Source organism: Canis lupus, chromosome 10, assembly GCF_048164855.1.
Source record: "Canis lupus baileyi chromosome 10, mCanLup2.hap1, whole genome shotgun sequence".
NCBI lineage: Eukaryota > Metazoa > Chordata > Mammalia > Carnivora > Canidae > Canis > Canis lupus.
In genome coordinates, this window is record NC_132847.1 from 68,518,847 (window position 1) to 68,545,869 (window position 27,023).

The window sequence follows — 27,023 nt, forward strand, 5'->3', positions numbered from 1 at the left end:
TAAAATTTTTTAAATAAAAATAAACACTAAAACCTCTTTATCCATTACACCACCTTTTCTCTGAAAAGCTGCCAACGTGTGCTAAGTTAGGACTTTTGAGTATGCCAACCCCCCTAAGAAAATGGCTCATGGAGAAAAATTTCTCAGCCAGCCAAGTAGAGAAGATAGAAATCACTGTGATTTCAGGTGAGTTGCAAAGATATATGTGTGAAATTTTCTGTGCACTTTATTTTCCCAATCCATCCTCAAAATCTTCAGGATTTAGCTGGCAAACCTCAAGCCAGGTGCCCAGTCAGATAAATGGCACAGCCAGGCAGAGTACACAGAGGGAGCAACGGGGCAGCTGGAGATCCCACTACTCCTGCTGGGTGTCACTTCCAGGAAACAAAAGCCCCACCAAATGGAGTCCATACCTGTGCATGTCAAAGTACTTTCTCTCCAAGTGCCTTTCTCTGTGCAAACAGAAGTGATCTTTCCTCCCAGGCTCTCAAAGCCCTCTTGACAGACATAGTGAGCCACACTGCCCAGGCTGGAGCTGTGATTCCCCACCAGGACTGCATGCTGCACTTCCGGAGGATGGCCACAGTTGATTTCTGCAATGGGAAGTAGCACAGCACTAGTTATGACCCCCCATTTCTTTCCTTATAATTCATATTATAGAAATAAACACTTAGCAATGATAGAGTCCAGTCATAAGGGAAAAGAGAAAACATGAACCCCATTTAAAAATCCAGTTGCAGATATAGAAGACTGCTCAGAAGTAAAGAGATATGCCTGACGTCAATGAAATTTACAAACACGTTCAGATAGAAAATATTCCAATTATAAGATTATTTACATTATGAAGAATTCCTTGGTCAATGAAATAATCCATCCCAGGGTTCTTTTAAATATTAAGATTTTCAGGTACCTTTTACTATGTATCATGAGATCACAAACTCCTAAAGTAGATGATAACGCAATTGTAGTTTTGTTGCCAACTGATTATTAAATGAAATATATACAAAATCTTTGAACTTTTTAAGGCAAATTAATAGGGAAAGTACATACAGTCTAAACATTCACTTTATGTTTCTATAAAAGAAAATAATCAACTGCATAGAGGAAGACAAGCCTAGAATTACAAAATTGACATGAAATTTCTTCTCTGCAACTCTGACTAGAACACACTAGAATATTTACAGAAACTATCTGAAGGAACTGGAGTATGATGCTACTGTTTTAGACTTAGCCGAATTCTATTTCACATAAGACTAAAAGTCTCTTTCAGATATTTTACAATTTTTAAAAATCCGTATGTGTATTGTTTCTTGAAAAAAAAAAAAAACTCCTGCCCAAAAACAACAATAAATGAACCAGAATAAGTATCCTAAGAAAAGTGGAGGACAGGTTTTAGAAGAAACACTAGCAAAGCAATGAAATCAGCATGATGTGCAGGTAAAATACATCTAGTAGTAAAGGATCCTACAATGAAAAGTTGAACAATGTAAAAAAAAAATCAATAATTTGAAAATAAAATTCCAAATTATTTCAAAAACTCTGAGCAATGAGGGAAAGAAACAAAGGGAAAAAAGAGACATGCTAATTCCTCCTGCAGTAGTGGAAAGTTCATAGACACAATTTTATTCAAGAAAGCATAATAAATCTAAAATAAGGAGGCCATAATCATTCCAAATGTAGCCAAGAGTCCCAGTTAGACCCAAATGCATAGAAAAAATATATATAACATTTGATATTCATTCTGATTTTTAGTTTTCTCCCAAGTCTGTAGAAAGGCAAGAAAATTAGGCACTTTTGACATGCAGGCTTTTAAAATGTAAGTGCGAGGTGCCCAGGTGGTACAGTGGGTTAAGCGTTTGACTCTTGGTTTCAGCTCAGGCTGTGATCTTAGGGTCGTGAGAGGAATTCTTCATAATGTAAATAATCTTATAATTGGAATATTTTCTAGCTCTGGGCTTAGCAAGGAGTCTGCTTGATTCTCTCTCCCTCCCCTTCTGCCCCTCCTGCTCATGCTCACTCACACTCTTTTTCTCTCCCTTTCAAGTAAATAACTATTTAAAAAAAATAAAATATAAGTGCATTTATTGAGATAAAGAATTCAAGATAGATAAAATGGTATTTTCCCAAATCCCCATCAACCACTCTTGGCCTTAGAAAAAGGTAGCTTCTCTTAAATGAGTTACCAGTAAAGAACTGGTGGGTTTAATGGAACTGCACATGCCTCCATCCCAGTGTGAACGCCTGGTCTGTTGAAGAACCCAGAGTTCTTTCCCTGAGGGAGGCCTCCCAGAGCAGGCTTTCATCTGTTGTCATTAACACTCTCATGAGAACATCAATACAACAGCTCAACCCACCTGACCAGTCACTCGCCTCCGAGATTTTAAAAGAAGAGTGAGTCTCTGATCAGTGCAGACTGACATCATGAGCAGTTATGGAGCCAGAACCAGGTGCTCATTTCATAAATCCTCCAACCCTGCCCACCTTGCAAGTCCCTTATTGCTCACAGAGATTTGTTTTCTTTTCATACACATTTACTAGACACCAGGCTTCTTGGCCCTCATTATGTTTTTCCCAGCATCAAACCTTTAGACATATCAACCATCCCAAAACACTGCAAGACATGAGTATATTTGTGTGTACATAAGCAATCAACCGAACAGGTGGTTAATGTTTCATAAGGCTGCCCAGTCATTGTTGACATCTAAAATATCTTCTAGTTAAAGCCAGGGTTCAGTTATAGCAGGAAATAGAGGGAACAGCAGTGAAGAGATTGAGTGTATAGGTTTATGTAGGTTTATGGACCTTGAAACTAGAATTCTAAATAATACATTGGAGAGGTTTGGGAACCCAGTGATAGGTAATCAGATTAAGGGAGATTCTAAAGGTATAAGAGTACAGAAGATATCTAAATTGGCTTCCATCCTTGGACGTGACCAAGAATAATGGAAGGCCCATAAAAATACAAGATTTTTTAAAATTAATTACCACAAATATTAATTTGGGAGTTGATGAGAGAGCAGTAGCTTGGTCTCTAGGGACTAAGGTTCAGCAACTCAAGGCGATGCAGGCAACCAGGACTCTCTGAGATCCCATGCTCTAGCTACTTAAGTTGGATAGTCTCTTGCGGAGAGATATCTAGAGAAGATTCTAGCATGGCTTGGATTAAACACATGGTTCTAAACAGCTGCTGTACATCTGAATTGCCTAGGGACCTTTGGAAAAACACCCATGCTGGTGGCTCACAGCCTCTCCCCTTACCCAGATATAATTCTTCTAAATCAGTGGCACTGAGTTGGGTTCTTGGCATCCACATTTCTACAAGGTTCCAAGTTTGATTTTTATGCACACGCTCAACTCAGAACCTAAATTAAATACTAATATGAATAGCTACCATTTATCATCACATGCTTGAGGGCTTAATGTCTTTCTATGAATATATTATGTCTCCCCAAATATATGGCCAGTTTGTAAAGGACAGAATCTTTATTTAATCATCTCTTGTACCCCCCCATGCCTGCTTAAATAGTATGTTTTGCATAGTAAATACTCAGTAAATAATTGTTCATTGATAGCTTGCTACTGCTTTATCATTGTTCAAGATGCAGTAAATGTTACTTTGAAATGAATAACAGCCCCTGAGGAAGGAAAGAGGCATCAGTAAATTGTAAGTACAAATAACAAGTATACATTACCTTTATATTTGTAACCCAACAGCAGTAACACACACCTACCAAACACCAAGTGAATGAAAGCAGAGTAATAGACTCACAAAAAACTAATCTCAGTTTTCTATCAGGGAATCCTGGGGATGTTGTTCAGACTTCAATCATTTTAATCATAATAGCATTCATCAAAATTCTACTAAACATAAGCCTATTAGATATATATTATCTTATTTATTCCTCACAAAACACCTTGCAAGGTAGATGGTTTTTTCTCATGTCATTTATAGATATGAATATGGAGCTTAAGAGCCCCTAAGAGCTCGTAAGGGCTTAAGTCTCATTCAAAAGTCACACCACTAGTGAAAGATAGAGCTAGTATTCAAGCCGTGGGATGTATGGCCCCAAAGTCCAGGTCCATTAAATCTGAGGAGTGTAGACCCTGATTAGGACTGAACTTAGAAGTTAGCTCAGGAGAAAAAGTTGCATAAAGGAGCATTCAAATCAGTATGGAATGGTTCTATAACAACTTCCTCTGCCAAATCTTGTTTCCAACAGCTTTCCCAGAGCAAGACAGCTGCTGGAAATAGACTTACCCCTACATCTGTGAGATACCCTAAAGCTGCCTTAGTACTGTTGTTTAACCCCATAACACAGGGGACAGGGGTCTGTCCTGGCACATGGCCCTGTCACAGATATTCCCATCATGCTTAAGAGAGATCGCAGCCACTGCCACTTCTACTCAGACCAAATGGTACCCAAGAAAGCAGGTGACTACTCTTAAGAAATCCTTCAAAACCAATCAACAGAGGCTTCAATAGGTGGTAATAAAAATATGGTTCTACACAAAATGCCCAAAGTTCTCAATATCACAAGGAAATAGTCCATTTAAAAACAGTTTATATTCAAAGGAAAGGAAAAAATAAGGAGCACAAATCTGCATTAGATATGCATTAGGGGTGTTCATTTAAGCACACATTTCTCTAGCTAATTATATTATGAGGGAACAACATTTGGATATGTATCAGCAATACAGTCAACTAATTATGAACATGGCTGGAAATTTTTTTTAAGATTTATTTATTTGAGAGAAAGAGAGAGAGAGAGAGAGAGCACACGAGTGGGGGGAGGGGAAGATGGAGAGAATCCCCAGGCGGACTCCCTGATGAGCACAGAGCCCCATGGAGGGCTTGATCTCAGGACCCTGGGAACATGACCTGAGCTGAAACTGAAAGTCAGACACTTAACCGACTAAGCTACCCAGGTGCCCCCATGGCTGGGAATTTGTCTTTACTACCCTACTATCTGTGATTTTATTCAAATAATCAGCTTCAAAACAAGTCTCCTTAGGGGAGGGGGGATGTGCTGTGGGAGTTTCAAGGACCACATTCAGACTATAACTCTATTTCATATCTTGAAGGTAAAAATGTTTATCCACACTACTAGCTTTAATATTCTATCCAAGAAAATATTCCAGAAGGAAATCTATTTGATGAAAGGTATTGGCAATTTGTGGCATCTAAATCAACAACTGGCTGTGTCGCCAATGTCATCCTCATTGGCTGCTTCTCATTATAAACATCAGCACAATAATGTGATTGATTTCAGAAATAACAGAATAATATAAGCTCCATCTAAAACTGTTTTAGAGACCAATAAATACCAAGCTGAGAAAGAAAAAAACAGACCAATAGTGTCCATAAATTGAGGCAGATGTTTTGCCAACTGCCAGGAGAATGAATGATAGACCTATTCCACATGCTGATATTGACTCAAAAAAAAAGTCTTCCCAGAGAAATAAACTACTAGCCTGGAAGCTTTGGCAGAGGAGCAGAAACAAGTATGAAAACTAAAGAAAATCATATTAAAATCAGCTTTCATTTACACAACAATAACAGAAATGTCACTCTTGCACCTTAGAGTCAAAGCAGATTTACATATCACCTAGAGATCAGTGGGCTGTGGCAGGTTGTAAGGGTCCAAACAGTCTAGTGGATTAACACCAGAGTCTCCACTATATGTGTGTTCTAGATCAGATAATTCAGCACGTAGACCTGTATTTTCTTCATTTGCTTCATTTGTAAAAATGTCCCTTTTCCCTCTTAATGGTAAGCTCTTTGTGCGCTATATCTACATCCCATATTTTTAGAATATCCCCTGCAATCATGTGTTATTAATATGATTATGAACATGAGTCCTTGTGATGTATACACATAAAAATTATGGCCTAAGGAATGGGCTGAAAAATGTAACCGTAAGACAGTTTCATGCACTTTCTGGCATGCTCCTAAATTTGGCCACATGTAGTTAGAGCCTCATTCCAGGATCATTTGAGTCCTAAATTCCACATATCATCAATGTGGGGGGCTGGAATCTAGCATCTCGGTATGTGGCAACTTGCATTTAGAAAATGTTATTATGATCATCAAAGGAAAATAGGAGGGTTATACTATCCATGAAGCACACTCTCAAGGGTAGCTTATTAACTGCTGTAACTAAGCTAATGAGCTCATTAGTACCAAAAAGTCCACTCGCCCTTAAGGCAGCAGGAAAAAAAAAAAAAAAACTTCTTGATGTATTTGTAGTCTAGAGTCTTCCATGAACTTTAGCCTCGATGAACAATACATTTCCTTCAGATCATATTCATAGAGGAAGCTCACCTGGAAGAAGAAAAAACTTTCCATTTCACATAACAACACTTATTGCCAACAACTGGTGTCTAGTATGAAAACAGCTAGAATCCGAAGACTTCAGAAACTGCAGGGCTGACAGGCTAGATGAAAAAAAAATGAGTGCTGGGAAGAAAGAAAGAGTTTATCAGTGTATCTCTCATAAGGATCTTCTATTTGTAGAAGCGATAATGGTTGTTGAGACGCTTTGAGCTGCACATGCATCTTTCTTTTCTCAAAAAATAACATTAAAACTCTTCATCTTAATGCTCTACTTGTAAACAGAATATTTAAACTGAAAACTAATAAATTAGGTGACATGAAAGCTGGAGAATTTTAGACCTTCTCCCTCTAATGGTAGGAAGTTTCACAAAGATCTTACATATCTGTCAGAAATACTACCTGCCACTACCCACTAGATTATGACCCTCTTATTATGATGGTGAATACATTTCTTGCTGATTCTCAAGCTCCCGATTCACCACCTTGTGGTAGTCTCATAACCAGCAACATCATTCATTCTGCACACTCAAATGACTCCAACCATTTTTTTTAATTTAAAGATTTTATTTATTTATTCATGAGAGACACAGAGAAAGAGGCAGAGACACAGGCAGAGGGAGAAGTGGGCTCCTCACAGGAAGCCTGATGTGGGACTCGATCCTGGACCCCAGGATTATGCCCTGAGCTGAAGGCAGATGCTCAACCACTGAGCCACCCAGGCATCCCGACTCCAACCATTTGTAAGTGACATGTTGTAATGGCAATTACTTGGCAAAAAGGATAACACAAGAGATTTATTGCACGCACCCAGGAAGTCAATATGGTTCTCCTTAATGTTTTAAAAGATCAGTATGTGGTGTGGTACCAAAAAAAAAAATCTATTTCAAATAATTACCTGGAACACAAAAGATAAAAACACAAGATAGGTGTGCTGCCACTGTGTCATCCTCTCTCACCCACGGCAGACAGCACGAGTCAATCACAGCACTCTTTGTGGCCAGGTCTAGATGTGAATCTTCTCCACACACCCCCTCCCCACACCCCTGATGAAACTTCAGAGAAAGCAACACAACAAAATTTGTCTGCCGCCCTCTCACCTGAACATCCTAATTTGTGTTCCAACTTACATCAAAACTTTTTCAAACACTGCCAACTTTGCAGAGATGAGATTGAGCTCTACTACGAGAATCTCAAAAGATGAAGAGTTGACTCCAATACATATTCTTCTGGGTGGGCCGCAGACCACACAGTGTACTTCCACACCCTTCTGCTTTTCCTCATCACCTCCCATTTCCAGCACTCACAAGGGTCGCTTCAACATGGAATTTGCCTTCTAGAAAGTGCCTTGGGTTCTCATTTTAATACATAAACTAGCGACACAAGCTAATTCATTTCCTATCTCTGGTTCTTAATGGGATATGATACCCATCATTAGCTGTAAATAGAATATATGTGAAATGAGAAATAAGCTAATAAACCACCTCACAAGGCATTTCTAAAGATCAGATGAGACAATGTTTATAGAAAACCACCTTAAAGGGTTGACCATCTTTAGAGAATCAGGCTCTACTATTAGACTTTAGAAACCATGTCTCATTCTTATCAACCAACTCAAAGGAGAAACTCTGCCTCTGCAATCAGCCCACAGTGCTGGGCTACCCATCTTTTGAGGGCCATATGTACAGATATAGGGAAGACCAGGAGTCAGCCCCAAGGCCTCACTCCTGGTTCATTAAAGCACGGAGATGTCACGCCAAGTGAGAAGCAAACGTGGAGATACAGAAGACAAAGTAAGAAGATGTGGAATCAGGAAAAGACATGAAGCTCAAGGGCTGAAACAAAAGAGGAGGCCAGGGTTTCAGCAGGGCTTGGCCACATGATAAGTTGGGATGGCAGTTGAGGAGCTAACTCCATAATGCCTGCCATGGTCTGTGCCGCCTTTTGGAGGGGATTCAGGGTGCTTCCACAGGCCTTCAGTATGCTCTCAGGTATGGTAGGCACTGTGCCAGGGAGTGAGAGATCGTGCTGAGGAAGACGCCATGCTTGCGGGGCTTCTAGATTCACAGTCCAGTAGGAGTGATATAAACCACACAAAGAATCATAAATCAGGTACTTACATATTTCAAGCTGAAACTTGAAATATGAGAAGGAGCTTGCTATGCCCAAAACAGGGAGACTCCATCAACAAATGAGTGAATAAGCAAAATGTGGTGCATACACAGGATGGAATATTACTCAGCCTTAAAAAAGAATGGAGTTCTCACTCTTGCTACAACATGGGTGAGCCCTGAAGACATTACGTACGCCAAGTGAAATAAGCCAGACATAAAAAGACAAATATCATACAAGCCCACACATATGAGGCACCTAGAACACAAATTTTCAGTGACAGAAAGTAGAATGAGGGTAGGCGGCTGGGGGACACAGGAGCGGGGAGTTATTGTTTAATGGCTACAGAATTTCTGTTTGAGGTGATGAAAACATTCTGGACTTAGATAAGCGTGATGACTGGGCAACACTGTGAATGTACTTAATGCCATTGAATTGTGTACTTGGTGAAAATGGTAAATTTTATATTACATATATTTTGCCACAATATAAAAAAAAATTAAGCTGGTTGGCAAGTAATGTAAGTAATGGGAGAAGCATATGCAAAGGCCCTGAAGCTGACAAAAGCTTGACATGTTGGTTGGGAGAGAATGATAGCAGATGTAACCTATAGAAAAGCCAAAAAGGCCTATTGGCTTCAGAGGCCATGGTTAGAAGTTTGGATTTTATCTTGAAAGACAGATTTATTTTCTCCCCAGAACCCTCTACCCGGCCTACCTATCCTACAAGGCACTCCTCACCGCTCTCTCACACAGCAAGCAAAGGGAAGAGCACCCAAGTAGCCTCTTCCCTGGAAACCACCCTATTTCCCATCTTATCCATTCTTATCCATTCTTCTCACATAATATGTAGGAGTTCGTGATGTACCTGTGCTTTCTCTTCTCCCAGACCCCAGTTGTTCTTAGTCACAAGATCTACAGGATATCTACATCGGCCCTGGACTCTGGATTTATTGTTGATGACAACACAGTTGGAAGTGTTTCCTTCACTTTGCTTCTGGCTCGGCTGAATTTTAAAAATTTAAAATAAAATGTTTTTTTAAAATTTTCTTTAAGCTTCCACATACATTGTGCACCTTTTCTGAAAATTAAAAAAACCATAATAGAATAATAGGAAACACAAACTCAAGGTTGATTCCGACTTTTCCAGAGAGCTGATGGAAGGGTGGGACTGATGCTTCTATCCACCCCTACCTGAGTCAGAACAGGGAGCCACAGAAGTCCTGGCATTAGAAGCTTTCCTCCTCACTTCTGGCTCTCACCCCTGAGGCCTGCTCAGATGTGGGCACATGTCACAGGGTCCTGGCCACAGCAACTGAGCCTCCAGGGTCACAGTAATGGGAAGAAGGCAAACAATGGGATCCACCAACAGTAACTTCTCTGATGGGGAAGTCTTGTCAATCGGCCACCAAAGGTGCATCTGTAACACACAGCTGCTCCCTCCCTGAGTATCTGCTCCTCAGTAACATCTAAGTTCACAGTTTGCCAGTGTTTTTAGTGGAAGTCCCAATTCCTGTGGCTTTATACCTCTGAGCTGAAAATACAGTGCCGGCTGGCATGCAGCCCAGATTCTGAAGCCCAAGGGATGATGAAGGATAAATAAGAAGGGGTGTGCTCAGAGGAGCAGACACAGCCTGGAGGAGCCAGTGGCCATGTGGGGAGGAGGTGGAGGGTGTCAGCAGGCAGACGGAGCAGTTATTAGACGAGGGAAAAAGGAAGTGAAGATCTTCCAAATAACAGTTCTTTGGGGAATGTAACAAGTACTCTTCTCTAAATTAACTTTCCCCATTCTCAGTCCAATAATCCAGATGACTACTAGTTCTCAAAGTCCCACAAACTCTATTATTGGGGTTTTCCTATATAAATCCTCAGGGAGTTCTTTGATAGGCATTATGGCACATTTTAATTGAAGTTCTGCATTTAATTGATCCATTGAAAGATAATGTTAGAACTAAAATGTACTTTTAGAATTTCCTAGCCCCCCAGGATGATAATTAACTATTAAAATGTATTTAGAGCCTGAATCGCAAATCAGAACAGCGTTAAGAATTAACTTAGCCAAGCATATCACTGAGATTTCCCGGCTGCCCAGTAAATTCAATGAAAACTGTTTTCTTTTTTCCAAAATGGAAACAGCTTTGCTTCTTTATCTAATACGTTTAAAACTCTTTGACTACAGAAAGAATATCAAAATTGAAAATCATCCAGGATCCCCCCAAGGGAGTTACCACTGTTTATATTTTGCTGTATAACCTTCTAAACTTCTGTAAACATATACGTACATGAGTTTTTTAAAATTAATGTCATGTTATTCATATAGTTGATAACTCAATAATAGACTGTTAGGACTAATTTATATCAATAAATATAATTTTCCAATGTAATTTTTATTGGCTGCATAATATTCCATTTCATTATATGTCATGATTTATTTAACCAGCCTCCTATTGATAGATATTTGGGATTGTTTCTAATTTTTCACTTACAAACAACTATAACTACAAAAAATTATAAAGATGAGTGTTTTTTGCTTCTCTCTACAAATCAGTTTAAAAATCTAGGTAAAATGGATGATTTTCTAGCAATATGTAAATTACCAAAAAGGATACCAAAAAAGGATAGGAAACTTAGACCAGTTAGTACAGGATTTTTTAAGATAACTCAAGGACTACCTCTCCAAAAAAGCCACATGCAGATAATTTGCAAGTGAAATCTCCCAAAGCTTTTAAAAGTCTATTTATAGTCCAGAGAATGAAGAAAGAAATTCTTTCACATCCTTTTTTTTTTAATTTAGAATAATACTGACACCAAACCCAACAAAGATGGCATAGAAAAAAATAAAGTAAACCAATCTCGCTTCTGAATATCAATGTAAAATTTCTAAAGAAAATTTAGCAAATATAATCCAGATGAAAAGAATAAAAAAATCCAAAGACCCAGAATCCATTCCAGATACTAGTATGTAAGACCATTATCTGCAAATAATATAACCTACCATATGACTTATTTAAAGCAGAAACATAGATGGCCACTTTAACATGTGTCTAAGAGAATGCATCGATATATAAAGTACTTAAGAGCACTTGGCACATAGAACTGGATCAGTGTACATAAGAATATAAGTAGATATCTATAACATCAAAAAGCCAAGACCACAAATGAACAATGAAAAACTAAAACCACTGCCATGAAAGTCATAAATAAGAAGACTCAAAATCAATACTACTATTTAAATTTTTGCTCTGAAAATGCTAACCAAGTGGGTCAATCAAGATAAACATAATTTTTATAAATATAGAAAAATAAAAGATGTTATTATTATTTGCAGAGGATAACTATTCCTAAAAATACCAAGAGAATACTAGAGACAAGGAACTCATCGGATCTCTTTAATGCATTCAGTACCCGAAAGAGAAAATCAGAGAGAAATATGAAAACAATCTCAAAATGATAGAAGCTGGGAACCTGAACCTTTTGAAAACTCACCTTGACAATTTAATTTTGGGGACTCCCATGTGCCCGAGGCTGTGCAGCTTGAAACTGTATCTTCTGGACCACTGAAAAATCCTTCTTTGCAAGCATAACGAACCTGGCTGCCAAGCCTAGAAGTATAATTTCCTATGATCAAGCCATCTGGGACCTCAGGAGGGGTGCCGCAGTCTATTTCTGAAAATAAATTAACGTCAAATTCATTACTACGTGAATATGAATTTTCAAAATTCATCCTCTCTCTCTACCTCTACCCCATCATTCCCCTACCCCCCTACACACACCTGAGAGGTATTTTACATAGACTGGTTCATTTCCATTTGACTTCTGGGCATGTTTCAACGACTGTCTCTATTCAATCTTCTGGCCTTCCATAGGGAATAGCATCTATACAAGCACAAAGCTGATGGAATTTGGCAATCAACCTTCACTAATTCACACTAGTTAAAAAGAAGTCTAGCCCAGTAAAGTAGAAAATTTGAACTGCAAAATACCTTCCTATATATGGCTTAGTCATTTCCAGAGTCACTTTTCTGCTGCTGGTCCTTACCAGATTGGCTGTTTACTACCTAAAATCACGTTTTAATAGGAGACTATCTATTAACTGCTAACAATCCTGGAAGGTTACTAATGTAGCTTTCAAAAAAAAATGTAAGATAGCCAACCCCTTCTACCTTGTGTTATTGGATTTCACAAGTTGTACAGACACGCAAAGGAATAGATAATCTCCGCTCACATCCCCAACACAGACGCTGTGGACCCAGGCTCAGAGCAGGAGAAAGTCCTCTGAGACCAGAATCCCATTTTCAAAAAGCTTCCTTCTTTGGCAGAAACCCACCTGTGCATGATGTGGCGTCTCTGGTCGGGTGAAAAGGCTCGGGCCCATTCTTTGGCAGGTATCCATCCATACAGTAGCATTTGAAGCTTCCATGAGTGTTCACACACCGTCCTCCATGCCTGCACAGGCCGGAAACCTCACACTCATCTATGTCTTGAGACCCAGATACAAGAAGGGAGAGAAAAACAGAAAAAGGGGAAATACAGGGGCAGGGGGGAGCATTGGAACAGCCAGTTCTCACATTCTCAATCTACCCTTACAAAAATGGATGCATTTGTTTGCAATGGCATCATGAATTTTATTTCATTCCTCAAAGGTTCTTTTCATATACCCTTTATACCATCGGCACTAAAAGGTTTTCAATAAATCCTTGTCAGGATATTTTGGAAATTTACAAAAACCAATGACCATCACCAACTCTCTGACACCCAACAAAACGAGCCCAAAAAAACAATGCTGAAAAAAATTCAATCACTACAAAGTAAGGATGGCCTCCACCTCATATTAAAATACCTGAAGGATGGGGTGCCTGGGTGGCTTAGCCTGTCAAGCATCAGGCTCTTGGTTTCAACTCAGGTCATGATCCCAGAGTTGTGAGATCAAGCCCCTCCTCGGGCTCCATGCTGGGCGTGGAGCCTGGTTAAGATTTTCTCTCTCTCCCTCTCCCTCTGCCCCTCCTCTGTCCTTCTCTTAAAAAAAAAAAAAAATATATATATATATATACATCTGAAGTAGAACTCCAAATATAAAACAATTTAAACCAGAGTGAAAAATTCTTTCTAGTTCCTGGGCACAGAATGGTGAGGCAGGTAGTATAAGAGGAAACTCCAGAAGGGTCTCATTATTTTTACTGAGATTATAAGAATTTATGATAAACTTCAATAAGAAAAAGACTATGCCCCTTGGCAGACTTTTCCCCTAAACTAAAGATTACCAAAAGCATTAGGTACAGGGGTAAAAACCACACAGTAATTCAGAGACTGGATTACTCACTCTGCCAGTTAGCAGATTTTTTCCCCCAGGAATGGCTTAGAGAACAATACTAAAATTTCAGGAACTCCATCAGAGCTACACACACACGAATTTCACCTAAAGGAAAAAATACCTTAAGTGAAATGGGACTTATCCCAAGACACTTGCAAGAACCATGGTGGGGGGTTAGGAGGCAGGGGAGCAAGAGATGAGCAAGACTGAAGAAAACCTGGTGGTTACCAGGCTCTGGGATTTTAAAGGCCAGTTATTTTGGAAGGACCAGTATAAAGTGGCCAATATTCTATTTTGCCAGGAAAGAGTGTTTTGTTTTGTCTTTTTTTTCCTAAAACCTACACTAACACCATAATTTTACCAAAAAAGAAAGAATATAATATCAGAACCCTTTTAAATTTGTTTCTGCCTTTATTAAAATTCACTATATTCTCCTGTTTGTTTGTTTGTTTGTTTGTTTGTTTTTGGTCGTGGCCCAATGGACTCCTCATCACTCACTAATCATTGTTTAGGAGCCAGTAATTCATTTAAATCCTGAAAGAGGCCCTACAAGCTACCAATTCTGATCAACCTACATCTTAGTGCAGCAAATTTGGGGGAAAATCTGGGAGATCATCACTATAGATGGTGGCCACTTCTTAGGGAGTCAAGAGTGGAATCCATCTCTTCTCCCCTTAGGATGGTCTGGAGACTTGCTTAAGACAATAAAATGCAAAAGTTAACCCTGTGCCTGCTCTGAATTTAACCGTGGAGATGACTGGTAGCTTCCTCTATCCCCCTGTTGGAACACAGTGGCCATGCTGTAAGGAAATCCACACTATCATGCTTGGGAGAGAAGCCATTCAGGGGACACCCTCAAATTGAGACACCACATGGAAAACTAAGGTGTCCTGGCCAACAGTCAGCATCAAGGCCCTGGGATGTAGAAGCGGCCTTCTTTTACCTACCAGCCCAGCCCAGCCGCCAGCTGAATGTTTCCACATGAGTGAGACAAGCACCTAGCCATGGAACTGTGAGTAATAATAAAGTGCTGTTTTAAGCCATTCAGTGGAGCCGAGCAGGGGGTGGGGCAGGGAGTACCATTATAATAGATGACCAAAACACTCTGGACATATGAAGAGATGCAGAAGTCCAAATGAGTTTAAGAGGATACTGTAATCAAGGTGCCTGGCTGGCTCAGTCAGGACAGTGTGACTCTTGATCTCAGGGTTGTGAGTTCAAGTCCCATATTGGGTATAGAGATTACTTAAAAATAATTTTTTTTTAAAAAAAAGAAGATATTGTAATCAATACAAAAAGAGGGGAACTCCTGAAGAAACAATGAGATTCTGGAAATTAAAAATAAAATATGAATGTCAAAAATAAAAACCCAATAGAGGCATTGAATAATAGGGTGGTCACTGCTGAAAACTAAATTTGCAAATTCCAACTTGGCGAACTCTCCAGAGCACCTGAGTGGCTCAGTGGTTGAGCATCTGCCTTCAGCTCAGGGTGTGTTCCCAGGGTTCTGGGATCAGGTCCCACATTGGGCTCCCTAAGGGCAGCCTGCTTCTCCCTCTGCCTGTCTCTGCCTCTCTCTCTGTATCACTCATGGGTAAATAAATAAAATCTTTTTAAAAAATTCTCCAAAAACATATAGAAAAAGAAATTATATGAGACAGAAGCTATAGGACAATAAACAATATAAGAACAGATCCAAAAGATGTAAAATTCCTTAAAGAGGAATTGTAGGGGGTACCTAGGTGGCTAAGTCGGGTAAGTGTCCAACTCTTGGTTTTGGCTCAGGTCATGATCTCAGGGTCATGGGACTGAGCCCTGAGTCAGGCTCTGTGCTCAGCACAGAGTCTGCTTGAAATTCTCTCTAGCTCTGCCCCTCCCGTTCATGATCTCTCTCTCTCTCAATCTCTTAAATAAATAAATAAATCTTTTAAAAAGCTAATATCAAAGGAAAAATTTCCTCTGCTTATGTATTCACATCCAAACAGCCTTTTGAGGGGATCTCTGGGTGACTCAGTGGTTTAGCGCCTGACTTCAGCCCAGGGCGTGATCCTGGGGTCCCGGGATCAAGTCCTGCATAGGGCTCCCTGCATGGAGCCTGCTTCTCCCTCTGCCTGTGTCTCTGCCTCTCTCTCTCTGTCTCTCATGAATCAATAAATAAAATCTTAAAAAGGAAAAAACAGCCTTTTGAGGCAACAGACATTAATGTTGAAAAGTGAAAAATCATTCTGAATTTCATGGATTAAAAGAAAAATCTCTGAAAACAGGCGAGGAAGAAATGATAATCTATAATGAAGAGAAAACCAACCTGACCTAGGACTTTTTGTCTGAAACACCAAATAGGAATGGAATAATATTTACAGAGTTCTAAGGAAAAGGAAGCAAGGCATAGTACTATATTTAAGTCAAGAAATGACACTTTAGAACATGAAGGATCTCAGAAATTATATTATTGACATTTCTTTCTTTTTAATCTTTTTTTACGCTGTTTTCTTAACCTTTTTTTTTTTTTTTTAAAGTTGGCTGCACAGCCAGCACGGAGTCCAATGCAGGGCCTGAACTCAGAACAGTGAGATCAAGACCTGAGCCGAGATCAAGAGTCGAATGATCAACCAATTGAGCCACCCAGGCAACCCCTGACATTTCTTTTCTGAAAAAGACTTTTTAGTCTACGGCCATACCACCCTGAACGCGCCCGATCTCGTCTGAAAAAGACTTTTTAAAGTATTCGAGCCAGTGAAAAACATCAGGATAAATAATGTCAAGAAAGGGGGAAACATAATTTAAAAAAAAACAACACAACAAAATGAAATGAAACCAACAAAAACTCAGTTAAACAATTGTTGCTAATAGAATCATGGAGTTTTGGGTATTGTTTAACAGAGGATTCTTAAAATATATTTTTAGATTCATCTTCCAGCCTGCCCATCTGCCTCAGACTCCTCAAAAGACAGTGAGTGAATAAATGGATTTTTCGGTAGACTTCTGGTACTGGCAGTGCCAATCCTACAGGACAAAAATGTGGTTAGGTAGTGATGGTATGGAAAAGACTTAGAGTTTCTAGATACTGATCAGCTCTGTATGAGTCACTGAAGTCATTAATCAGTTTGCTTTGTGTCCAGTCATTCCACAACCTAATAACAATGATTGTTATAATGAGAGCTAATCTCAATGACTCCTGTATGACATCCTGTGCATGCCAGCCACTGTTCTAACACTTCACCACTTATTACTAATTATTTTCAACTCATTCCTCACAATAACCCCATGAGGAAGATGCTATTATTATTCCCATTTTACAGAGGAAGTAAGTGAAGCAGAGAGTGGGTTAGTAGCTGCACTGAAGTCACCCAGGTCAAGTGGTGGGAAAGTCAGAGCTTGAAACCAGATACCTGGCTCCAGGACCATACCCGTAACCACTAGCCACACTGTGGCTCCCATTACAATAGGATTGGACCATCATCCAACCACTAATTCCATCCTGTCCACAGGCATTGTCGAAGATATCAATTGTCTTAATGAAGTCTGGAAGTACCTATCACCTATCCCTGAGATGAGCATGACGTGATTTTTTTACTTTTAATGAGCTGCTACCTCTCAATGTTCACAAACCATCACTCTTCTAACCTATTCTAGAATCTTGGCTGGGTAAACATGTTTAGTTCATTAGAATAACTTCTCCAAGTGGTGGATTCCATGGGGGCTCCAAGGTCATAACATGTTTGCTTGTGAACGAGAAACATTCTGAGCAACTGAGCAACCGGATTAACATATTTAACTAATCAAGGGGAAAATTCTCTTTTGTCCTATTGTATATACAGGACTATTTAACTTTATCCACAGCCAGAACAATTCCTTACCAGAAAGTAGCAAAACTGAGCAGGACACGATGACCTGATCCCAGGGCCCCGGTGTTCTGTATTTACTCCTTTCATCTAATAGCCTCAGTTTGAAAGTCAAACAGACCCAGGTTTGAGAACTGATTCGGCTACTTGCTAGATATATTAACCTTTCTAAAGCCCTTTTGTAAAATGAAGCTAATTAGGTCTTCAATACATGTTGGCTAATACATGAATGGGCCTTGCCTTTCTATGGACTCAGTTCTCCCTGGAGCACAAGCCACTCCCCCAAGGCCTGCACTTGCCCCTCAGTGTGACCATGAGCAATGCTGACACACACACACACACACACACACACACACACACACACTCTCAGGGCTTTCCTGGCTGCGGTCTGGGGAGTGGCCACCTGGTTTGCCCCACTGGATGTGAATGCTCTAGGGCAGAATCAGAAGACCCATCTGGAGGACCCTGACCTAGAACAGGAGTGTCAAAGAGGCAAGAGTTTAGCTTTGGCAGGCGAGCCAGAGAGGCAAGTCTGAGAACGTGCAAGCCCTTGCCTGGAGAAGCCTTGAAAATCTGAAGAATCAGAATGGACGCGGTGAGAAAAGTGCACTGAAGAAATTTCACATTTATTCAAAAGCTCTCACAGTCTGCGCTTCTCCATATACTCAGCTAAGAATCAGTTCCTTCCAACTCCATGCAGGTGAGACGAAAATTATTTCCTCACATCTTGGAAAGTCATGTCACTGGGTTTTTTCCTGCCATCTTGCCTTCCTCAAATGGCAAGTTCAGCCAAGAAGCCTACTTCTTAAGAAGCCACATTTAGAGGGACACAAACACCCATTTAAAATCAAGACTGGGGCAACCCGGGTGACTCAGCGGTTTAGCACCGCCTTCAGCCCAGGGTGTGATCCTGGAGACCCGGGATCGAGTCCCATGTCGGGCTCCCTGCGTGGGGCCTGCTTCTCCCTCTGCCTGTGTCTCTGCCTCTCTCTCTCCCTCTGTGTCTCTCATGAATAAATAAATGAAATCAGTAAAAAATAAATAAATAAATAAATAAATAAATAAATAAATAAAATAAAATAAAATAAAATCAAGACTGGTAAACTCACATCATTCATTGCTCATATCCAGTGCTGGCAAGGATGTGAAGAAATGAAGACCTTCATGAAATGATTAGTGAGAGAGAATACTGGTGTGGACTTGTTGGAAGACATTCTGTACTGCAAAGTAACAATGCAAAGGTAGACCTTTGACACAGAAATTATTTTCCAGGATTTATAACAAAGAGATAATTATCTATAAGGATGTAGGTAAAAGGATGTTCATTATAACATTTCTTATGATAGAAAAGAACACACGCACAAAACAAAAAAAAAAAAAGGACAAAAACCATGATAGGGGAAAAAATAATCAGTTAAGTAACATAGTACAGTCACATAATAAATTCCATGTAGTTAATGGTAAAGGTATTATATATCAATCTCTATATTAACTTTCAAGTGTTATAATCTATATTTTAAAAGTACTGATCTAAAAAATAAATAAATAAATAAATAAATAAATAAATAAATAAATAAATGTACTGATCTTTTTTTTTTTTTTTTTAAGATTGATTTATTTGAGAGAGAATGGGGAGGAGGGGCAGAGGGAGAGAATCAGGCAGATCCCTGTGGAGTGTGGAGCCCAACTCAGGGCTCAATGTCACAGCCCATGAGATCAGGACCTAAGCTGAAATCACGAGTCAGGGATCCCTGAGTGGCTCAGTGGTTTAGCGCCGCCTTCGGCCCAGGGCGTGATCCTGGGGACCCAGGATCGAGTCTCACATCAGGCTCCCAGCGTGGAGCCTACTTCTCCCTCTGCCTGTGCCTCTGCCTCTCTCTCTGTGTGTGTCTGTCCTGAATAAATAAGTAAAATCTTTTAAAAAATTATGTAATCACAAATCAGACACTTATCCAACTGAGCCACCCATGCACCCCCCAAAAATGTACTGACCTTAAGTGTATATAGTTCGTGAGTTGTGAAAATCTCGTACAACCATGGGGCCAACATCCAAAACAAGAGATAAAACATTTCCATCATCCAGCAAGTTTCCTCACGTTTCTTCCCAGCCAATCCTCCCCTCCCCTTAAACAATCACCTTTATTTAAGAACAAAAAAAAAAAAGGAAGACACATAAAGGAGCTAGAGAAAAAACAGCAAATAGATCCTACACCCAAGAGAAGAAGGGAGTTAATAAAGATTCGAGCAGAACTCAATGAAATCGAGACCAGAAGTACTGTGGAACAGATCAACAGAACCAGGAGTTGGTTCTTTGAAAGAATTAATAAGATAGATAAACCATTAGCCAGCCTGATGAAAAAGAAGAGAGAGAAGACTCAAATTAATAAAATCATGAATGAGAAAGGAGAGATCACTACCAACACCAAGGAAATACAAACAATTTTAAAAACATATTATGAACAGCTATACGCCAATAAATTAGGCAATCTAAGAGAAATGGACGCATTCCTGGAAAGCCACAAAGTACCAAAACTGGAACAGGAAGAAATAGAAAACCTTAACAGGCCAATAACCAGGGAGGAAATTGAAGCAGTCATCAAAACCCTCCCAAGACACAAGAGTCCAGGGCCAGATGGCTTCCCAGGGGAATTTTATCAAACGTTTAAAGAAGAAACCATACCTATTCTCCTAAAGCTGTTTGGAAAGATAGAAAGAGATGGAGTACTTCCAAATTCGTTCTATGAGGCCAGCATCACCTTAATTCCAAAACCAAAGACTCCACCAAAAAGGAGAATTACAGACCAATATCCCTGATGACCATGGATGCAAAAATTCTCAACAAGATACTGGCCAATAGGATCCAACAGTACATTAAGAAAATTATTCACCATGACCAAGTAGGATTTATCCCTGGGACACAAGGCTGGTTCAACATCCGTAAAACAATCAATGTGAAAAAAAAAAAAAAAACAATCAATGTGATTCATCATATCAGCAAGAGAAAAACCAAGAACCGTATGATCCTCTCATTAGATGCAGAGAAAGCATTTGACAAAATACAGCATCCATTTCTGATCAAAACTCTTCAGAGTGTAGGGATAGAGGGAACATTCCTCGACATCTTAAAAGCCATCTATGAAAAGCCCACAGCAAATATAATTCTCAATGGGGAAGCACTGGGAGCCTTTCCCCTAAGATCAGGAACAAGACAGGGATGTCCACTCTCACCACTGCTATTCAACATAGTACTGGAAGTCCTAGCCTCAGCAATCAGACAACAAAAAGACATTAAAGGCATTCAAATTGGCAAAGAAGAAGTCAAACTCTCCCTCTTCGCCGATGACATGATACTCTACATAGAAAACCCAAAAGTCTCCACCCCAAGATTGCTAGAACTCATACAGCAATTCGGTAGCGTGGCAGGATACAAAATCAATGCCCAGAAATCAGTGGCATTTCTATACACTAACAATGAGACTGAAGAAAGAGAAATTAAGGAGTCAATCCCATTTACAATTGCACCCAAAAGCATAAGATACCTAGGAATAAACCTAACCAAAGATGTAAAGGATCTATACCCTCAAAACTATAGAACACTTCTGAAAGAAATTGAGGAAGACACAAAGAGATGGAAAAATATTCCATGCTCATGGATTGGCAGAATTAATATTGTGAAAATGTCAATGTTACCCAGGGTAATATACACGTTTAATGCAATCCCTATCAAAATACCATGGACTTTCTTCAGAGAGTTGGAACAAATTATTTTAAGATTTGTGTGGAATCAGAAAAGACCCCGAATAGCCAGGGGAAGTTTAAAAAAGAAAACCATATCTGGGGCATCACAATGCCAGATTTCAGGTTGTACTACAAAGCTGTGGTCATCAAGACAGTGTGGTACTGGCACAAAAACAGACACATAGATCAGTGGAACAGAATAGAAAATCCAGAAGTGGACCCTGAACTTTATGGTCAACTAATATTCGATAAAGGAGAAAAGACTATCCATTGGAAGAAAGACAGTCTCTTCAATGAATGGTGCTGGGAAAATTGGACATCCACATGCAGAAGAATGAAACTAGACCACTCTCTTTCACCATACACAAAGATAAACTCAAAATGGATGAAAGATGTAAATGTGAGACAAGATTCCATCAAAATCCTAGAGAAGAACACAGGCAACACCCTTTTTGAACTCGGCCATAGTAACTTCTTGCAAGATACATCCACGAAGGCAAAAGAAACAAAAGCAAAAATGATCTATTGGGACTTCATCAAGATAAGAAGCTTTTGCACAGCAAAGGATACAGTCAACAAAACTAGAAGACAACCTACAGAATGGGAGAAGATATTTGCAAATGACGTATCAGATAAAGGGCTAGTTTCCAAGATCTATAAAGAACTTATTAAACTCAACACCAAAGAAACAAACAATCCAATCATGAAATGGGCAAAAGACATGAACAGAAATCTCACAGAGGAAGACATAGACATGGCCAACATGCACATGAGAAAATGCTCTGCATCACTTGCCATCAGGGAAATACAAATCAAAACCACAATGAGATACCACCTCACACCAGTGAGAATGGGGCAAATTAACAAGGCAGGAAACAACAAATGTTGGAGAGGATGCGGAGAAAAGGGAACCCTCTTACACTGTTGGTGGGAATGTGAATGTGAACTGTGTGGAGGTTCCTCAAACAGTTAAAAATATACCTGCCCTACGACCCAGCAATTGCACTGTTGGGGATTTACCCCAAAGATACAAATGCAATGAAACGCCGGGACACCTGCACCCCGATGTTTATAGCAGCAATGGCCACGATAGCCAAACTGTGGAAGGAGCCTCGGTGTCCAACGAAAGATGAATGGATAAAGAAGATGTGGTTTATGTATACAATGGAATATTACTCAGCTATTAGAAATGACAAATACCCACCATTTGCTTCAACGTGGATGAACTGGAGGGTATTATGCTGAGTGAAGTCAGTCAGTCGGAGAAGGACAAACATTATATGTTCTCATTCATTTGGGGAATATAAATAATAGTGAAAGGGAATAGAAGGGAAGGGAGAAGAAATGTGTGGGAAATATCAGAAAGGGAGACAGAACGTAAAGACTGCTAACTCTGGGAAACGAACTAGGGGTGGTGGAAGGGGAGAAGGGCGGGGGGTGGGAGTGAATGGGTGACGGGCACTGGGGGTTATTCTGTATGTTAGTAAATTGAACACCAATAAAAAATAAATTTAAAAAAAAAAAAGAAGAAAGATTTTACTTTTAAGTAAATCTCTATACCCAACATGGGGCTCGAACTCACAACTCTAAGCATCACACACTCCACCAACTGACCCAACCAGGTGCCTCAAAAAAACACCTTCTAATTTCTATCACTATAACTTATTTTTGCCTGTATTTCACATAAATGGACTCTCATAGTGCACATTTTTTGTGAAGGGCATCTTCTATTCAACATAATGTCTTTGAGATTCCTCCTTGTTGTGCATGTATCAATAGAGAGTTCCTCCCTTGGTGAGTAGTACCCCACTCCAGGAATGCACCACAACTTGTTTATCTGTCCTCCCATTGATTGGACATTTGGGGTCTTTCCAGTTTAGATATTATGAACATTTGTTTTTGTTTTGTTTTATTTTTTAAAGATTTATTTATTTATTAATGAGAGACAGAGAGAGAGAGAGGCAGAGACATAGACAGAGGGAGAAGCAGGCTCCTCACAGGGAGCCCGATATGGGACTCAATCCCAGATCCTGGGATCACGCCCTGAGCTGAAGGCAAACGCTCAACTGCTGAGCCACCCAGGTGTTCCTATCACGAACATTTGTGTGCAAGTCTTTGTGAACATATATTTTCATTTCTCTTGAGCTATATAGATTTTCTTAAAGATTTTTTAAAGATTTCTTTATTTATTTATTTGAGAGAAAGAGCTAGAGTGAGTGGGTCTAATAGGGACAGAGGGAGAGAATCTTCATGCAGACTCCCCACTGAGTGTGGAACCCAACGCAGGGCTCAGTCTCACAACTCATGAGATCATGACCTGGGCCAAAACCAAGAGTTGGATGTTTAACCAACTGAGCCATTCAGGTGCCCCTTTAAGATTTTAATTTTAAGTAACCTCTACTCCCAGCATAGGGCTTGAACTCACAACCCTAAGATCAAGAGTCACATGCTCTACCAACTGAGTCAGGCAAGTGCCCCCTATATTTATTCTTACTGAAATGGAAAGATCATGTGCTGTGACTAAAATAACTTCCGTCTTCTCTTCATGGAGTTACATGTAGAGAAAACAGTATCACGTGTTATGGAAATAAAATATCATATAGTGGGACAATGTATGTTTACATGTTATTAATCTAAAATTATGATTGCAGGGGCACCTGGGAGGCTCAGCCAGCTGAGGGTCTGACTCTTGATCTTGACTCAGGTTGTGATCTCTGGGTCGTGGGATCAAGCTCCACATCAGGCTCCAAGCTCAGCATGGAGTCTGCTTGTCCCTTTCCCTCCTCCTCTGCCCCTCCACTCACTCCCTGCCCCTATCTAAAATAAATAAATAAAATCTTTAACTATATATAAATAAATAAAAATATAAATATGATTGCAGTACATATGCATAGAGGCATCTTAAAAGAGATTTACTGGGCACCTGGGTGGCTCAGTCGATTAAGTGTCCGCCTCCTGATTTCTGGTCAGGTCATGATCTCAGGGTTGTGAGATCAAATCCCACAAGGGGCTCTGGCTGGGCACAGAGCCTGATTAGGATTCTCTCTCTCACTCTCTCTCTCTCTCTCTCTGCCCTCCCCCAATCCTCTTAAAAAAAAAAAAAAGAACTTTCCCAAAATATTAAGCATTGCAACCTCTGAATTAATATGATTTTTTTTGTCCTTTATGCTTTTGCATAGCTGCTTGACCACTCTACATGAGTATGTGATTTTTTTAATAAATTGAAGAAACAAAGCTATACTCTTAGGGGGAAAAACACTGACTTATTCTTCTGTCTTGTTTTAGGAAGAACAATCATAGATCATCACAATCAGAATTTTATGACCCAATTGTCTTTACTCTATCCCAGAGCTCTATCCTGGGGTAACAGCTCCATTCTTCTTGACACATAACCTTTTAAAAATTTTTTTATATTTTATTTATTTATTCATGAGAGACACATAGACAGGTGCAGAGACACAGGCAGAGAGAGAAGTAGACTCCCCAAGGGGAGCCTGATGCAGGACCTGATCCCAGGACCCCAGGATCACCACCCAAGCCAAAGGCAGATGCTCAACCACTGAGCCACCCAGGTGTCCTTTGACATAGAACCTTTGCTAAAGCAATAGCTGAATACATGGAGAGCCATTTCCAAGGTCATGCTCATAGAGGCACTGGTCATGAGCAAAGAGCCTGAAGACAAAGGGCTACCCACTTCCTTCACAATCTTGCCAATATTGATAGGTTGCTTAGGAAAACCTGTTTTATAGATGCTTCAAAGCTCTTGTCCCAATTATCCCTCCCAAAACTTTCAATTAGTGGAGCAAAAAAGAACCATGTGTCCATATTTTACTACACTCAACAGGGCCTTGGGAAGCAAGAGGCAAGAGTGAAGTGTGGGAGGCATGCTCCTCCACTCCCCAAGAAAAACAACAGTGCCTTAGTCAAGGCCTCTAGCATTTAAGGGAAGGGTGCTTTGCCTTAACCATCTTCCAATTCGGAATCTTTGGCCTCTCTTTCCTTCCTAGGAACTGGAGCAGTAGCGAGGGCCTGAAGCCATCACCCACCACCATGAGAGACCTAAGCAGGTGTTAGGGGAATCCCACAGGGAAAGTAATCAAGAAGCCACCGGTTATGGCAGAGCTCTGGAGAGGCGGAGAATAAGGACTCCCCAGTGCACTCTTCCTTAGGTTTATCTTTCCCTGTTCCCTCCTTCTTTCAAAGTAGTAAAACATGACACTTTGGAATAAAACGCAGCTAAAACAAAGGATCGGGATTTGGGGAACAGAATCCCATATGGAGAGAGCACTGGAGAAACCTCAGGACAGCTGCAAGCCCATTGAGCAATACCCCACACAGAGCCGGCGGAACCTCAGTGGGACCACACATCGTGTCGGAGTCCACAGCAGGCTGCTCCAGGACCTGAAACAACTGGGCAGCTGAGAAGCTTGTGAGCCAAGGCTCACATGGAAAACAGGTTCCTGACCTGGGAGAGAAACCAACAGGCCGGTCTTGGCAGGGGTAGGGATTCACACCTAGGAATGAAGGTATTTACTTCACCGCAGGCAGATCTATGTGAAGCAGGCTCTCAGTAGAAGGTTCCAGAAACTGATGAATGGCAAGGCATTCACTGCCTCTAGGTCCTCTTTTTTTTTTTTTCCCTTCCCATTTCCCCATATCCTAGTCAAGGCTGAAATACCGTTACATTTCCCTAGAAGAAATGGCATCAGGCCCCTGATGCAGGAAATGAGCTGACGAAAAAGAAGGTTGTAGCTGCCATCTGAGTCGAGATGGATTCCCAAGACTTGGGGAATTCAAAGGCATTTTGCAGTTTCTTCTTTCTTTTCTTTTTTTTTTTTTTAATCTTGCAGTTTTCAGCAGACACGGTAGGGCCATGCTCCTTGGAGCCACGCTGGTAGGGAGATGACAGCCCCAGGCCTAGTCCCACATCAGTTCCCTTTCTCCCCAGCCACCCTCACACTGCAAGTGCCACAGAGCTTCTTTATCTGCAAAGTTTCCGTGATCCCCAGAATTTGTTTGGCGACAGCCCTGGGGGCCGGGACATCTGCCCCTAAAACTCATTCCTCATCTCTCGTTGGTGACATCCAAAGAGGCCTACGTGCAACCAGCTCCTGAATTTGGCTTGAACTCTGCAAAGTACAATCCACACCCGGTTGCAGGAGTGCTTGGAATTCATGGAACTAGGACTCATATCCTGTGGTTCCAGACAAACACTGGATAACTGCTGATACCCCAAAACTTGCTAAAGCCTCTGCCCCAGCTAAAAAGTCTACTGATGTTTCTGTGGCAACTGTAATGCTGATAGAAACTCAGTATCCTTGAGAAAAGTCCATCAGCTTTTTACAAAGTGATAACTGGAAACCTCAAAAGGAAAGGTCATGAGGATGATTGACAACAGATGTTGGGGCTTCTTTTGAGGTGACGGAGATATTCTAAAATTAGATACTGGTGATTATTCCACAACTTTGTGTATACTATAAACCACTGAATTGTATACCTTCAAAGAGTGAATTTGATGGTATGTGAATTATATCTCATTAAAAAAAAAGTCACTAAATAATTACAAGAAGTAGAAGAAATAGAAGCAGAGCCAAGATTAGGATTTTGTTCCAGGAAGACTGGTTCTTACTAGGCTGACATCTATTTGGCTCTTGCATAAAATATTTCTCACTTCTCCTCCTCCTTATTTT

The 27,023-nt window shown here is 40.3% G+C and overlaps 1 protein-coding gene across 1 annotated transcript in view; it reads right to left on the minus strand.

The window, feature by feature from the left end:
• The window catches only part of SUSD1 (sushi domain containing 1), a 130,069-nt gene that overhangs the window by 87,456 nt on the left and 15,590 nt on the right, over positions 1-27,023 (minus strand). Inside the window, exons 4-6 of the mRNA XM_072840349.1 lie at positions 12,770-12,922; positions 11,929-12,108; positions 414-593 (exon numbers count right to left, since the gene is read on the minus strand). Of these exons, the coding sequence (XP_072696450.1) occupies positions 414-593; positions 11,929-12,108; positions 12,770-12,922 (513 nt within the window). The remainder of the gene's footprint in view (positions 1-413; positions 594-11,928; positions 12,109-12,769; positions 12,923-27,023) is intronic.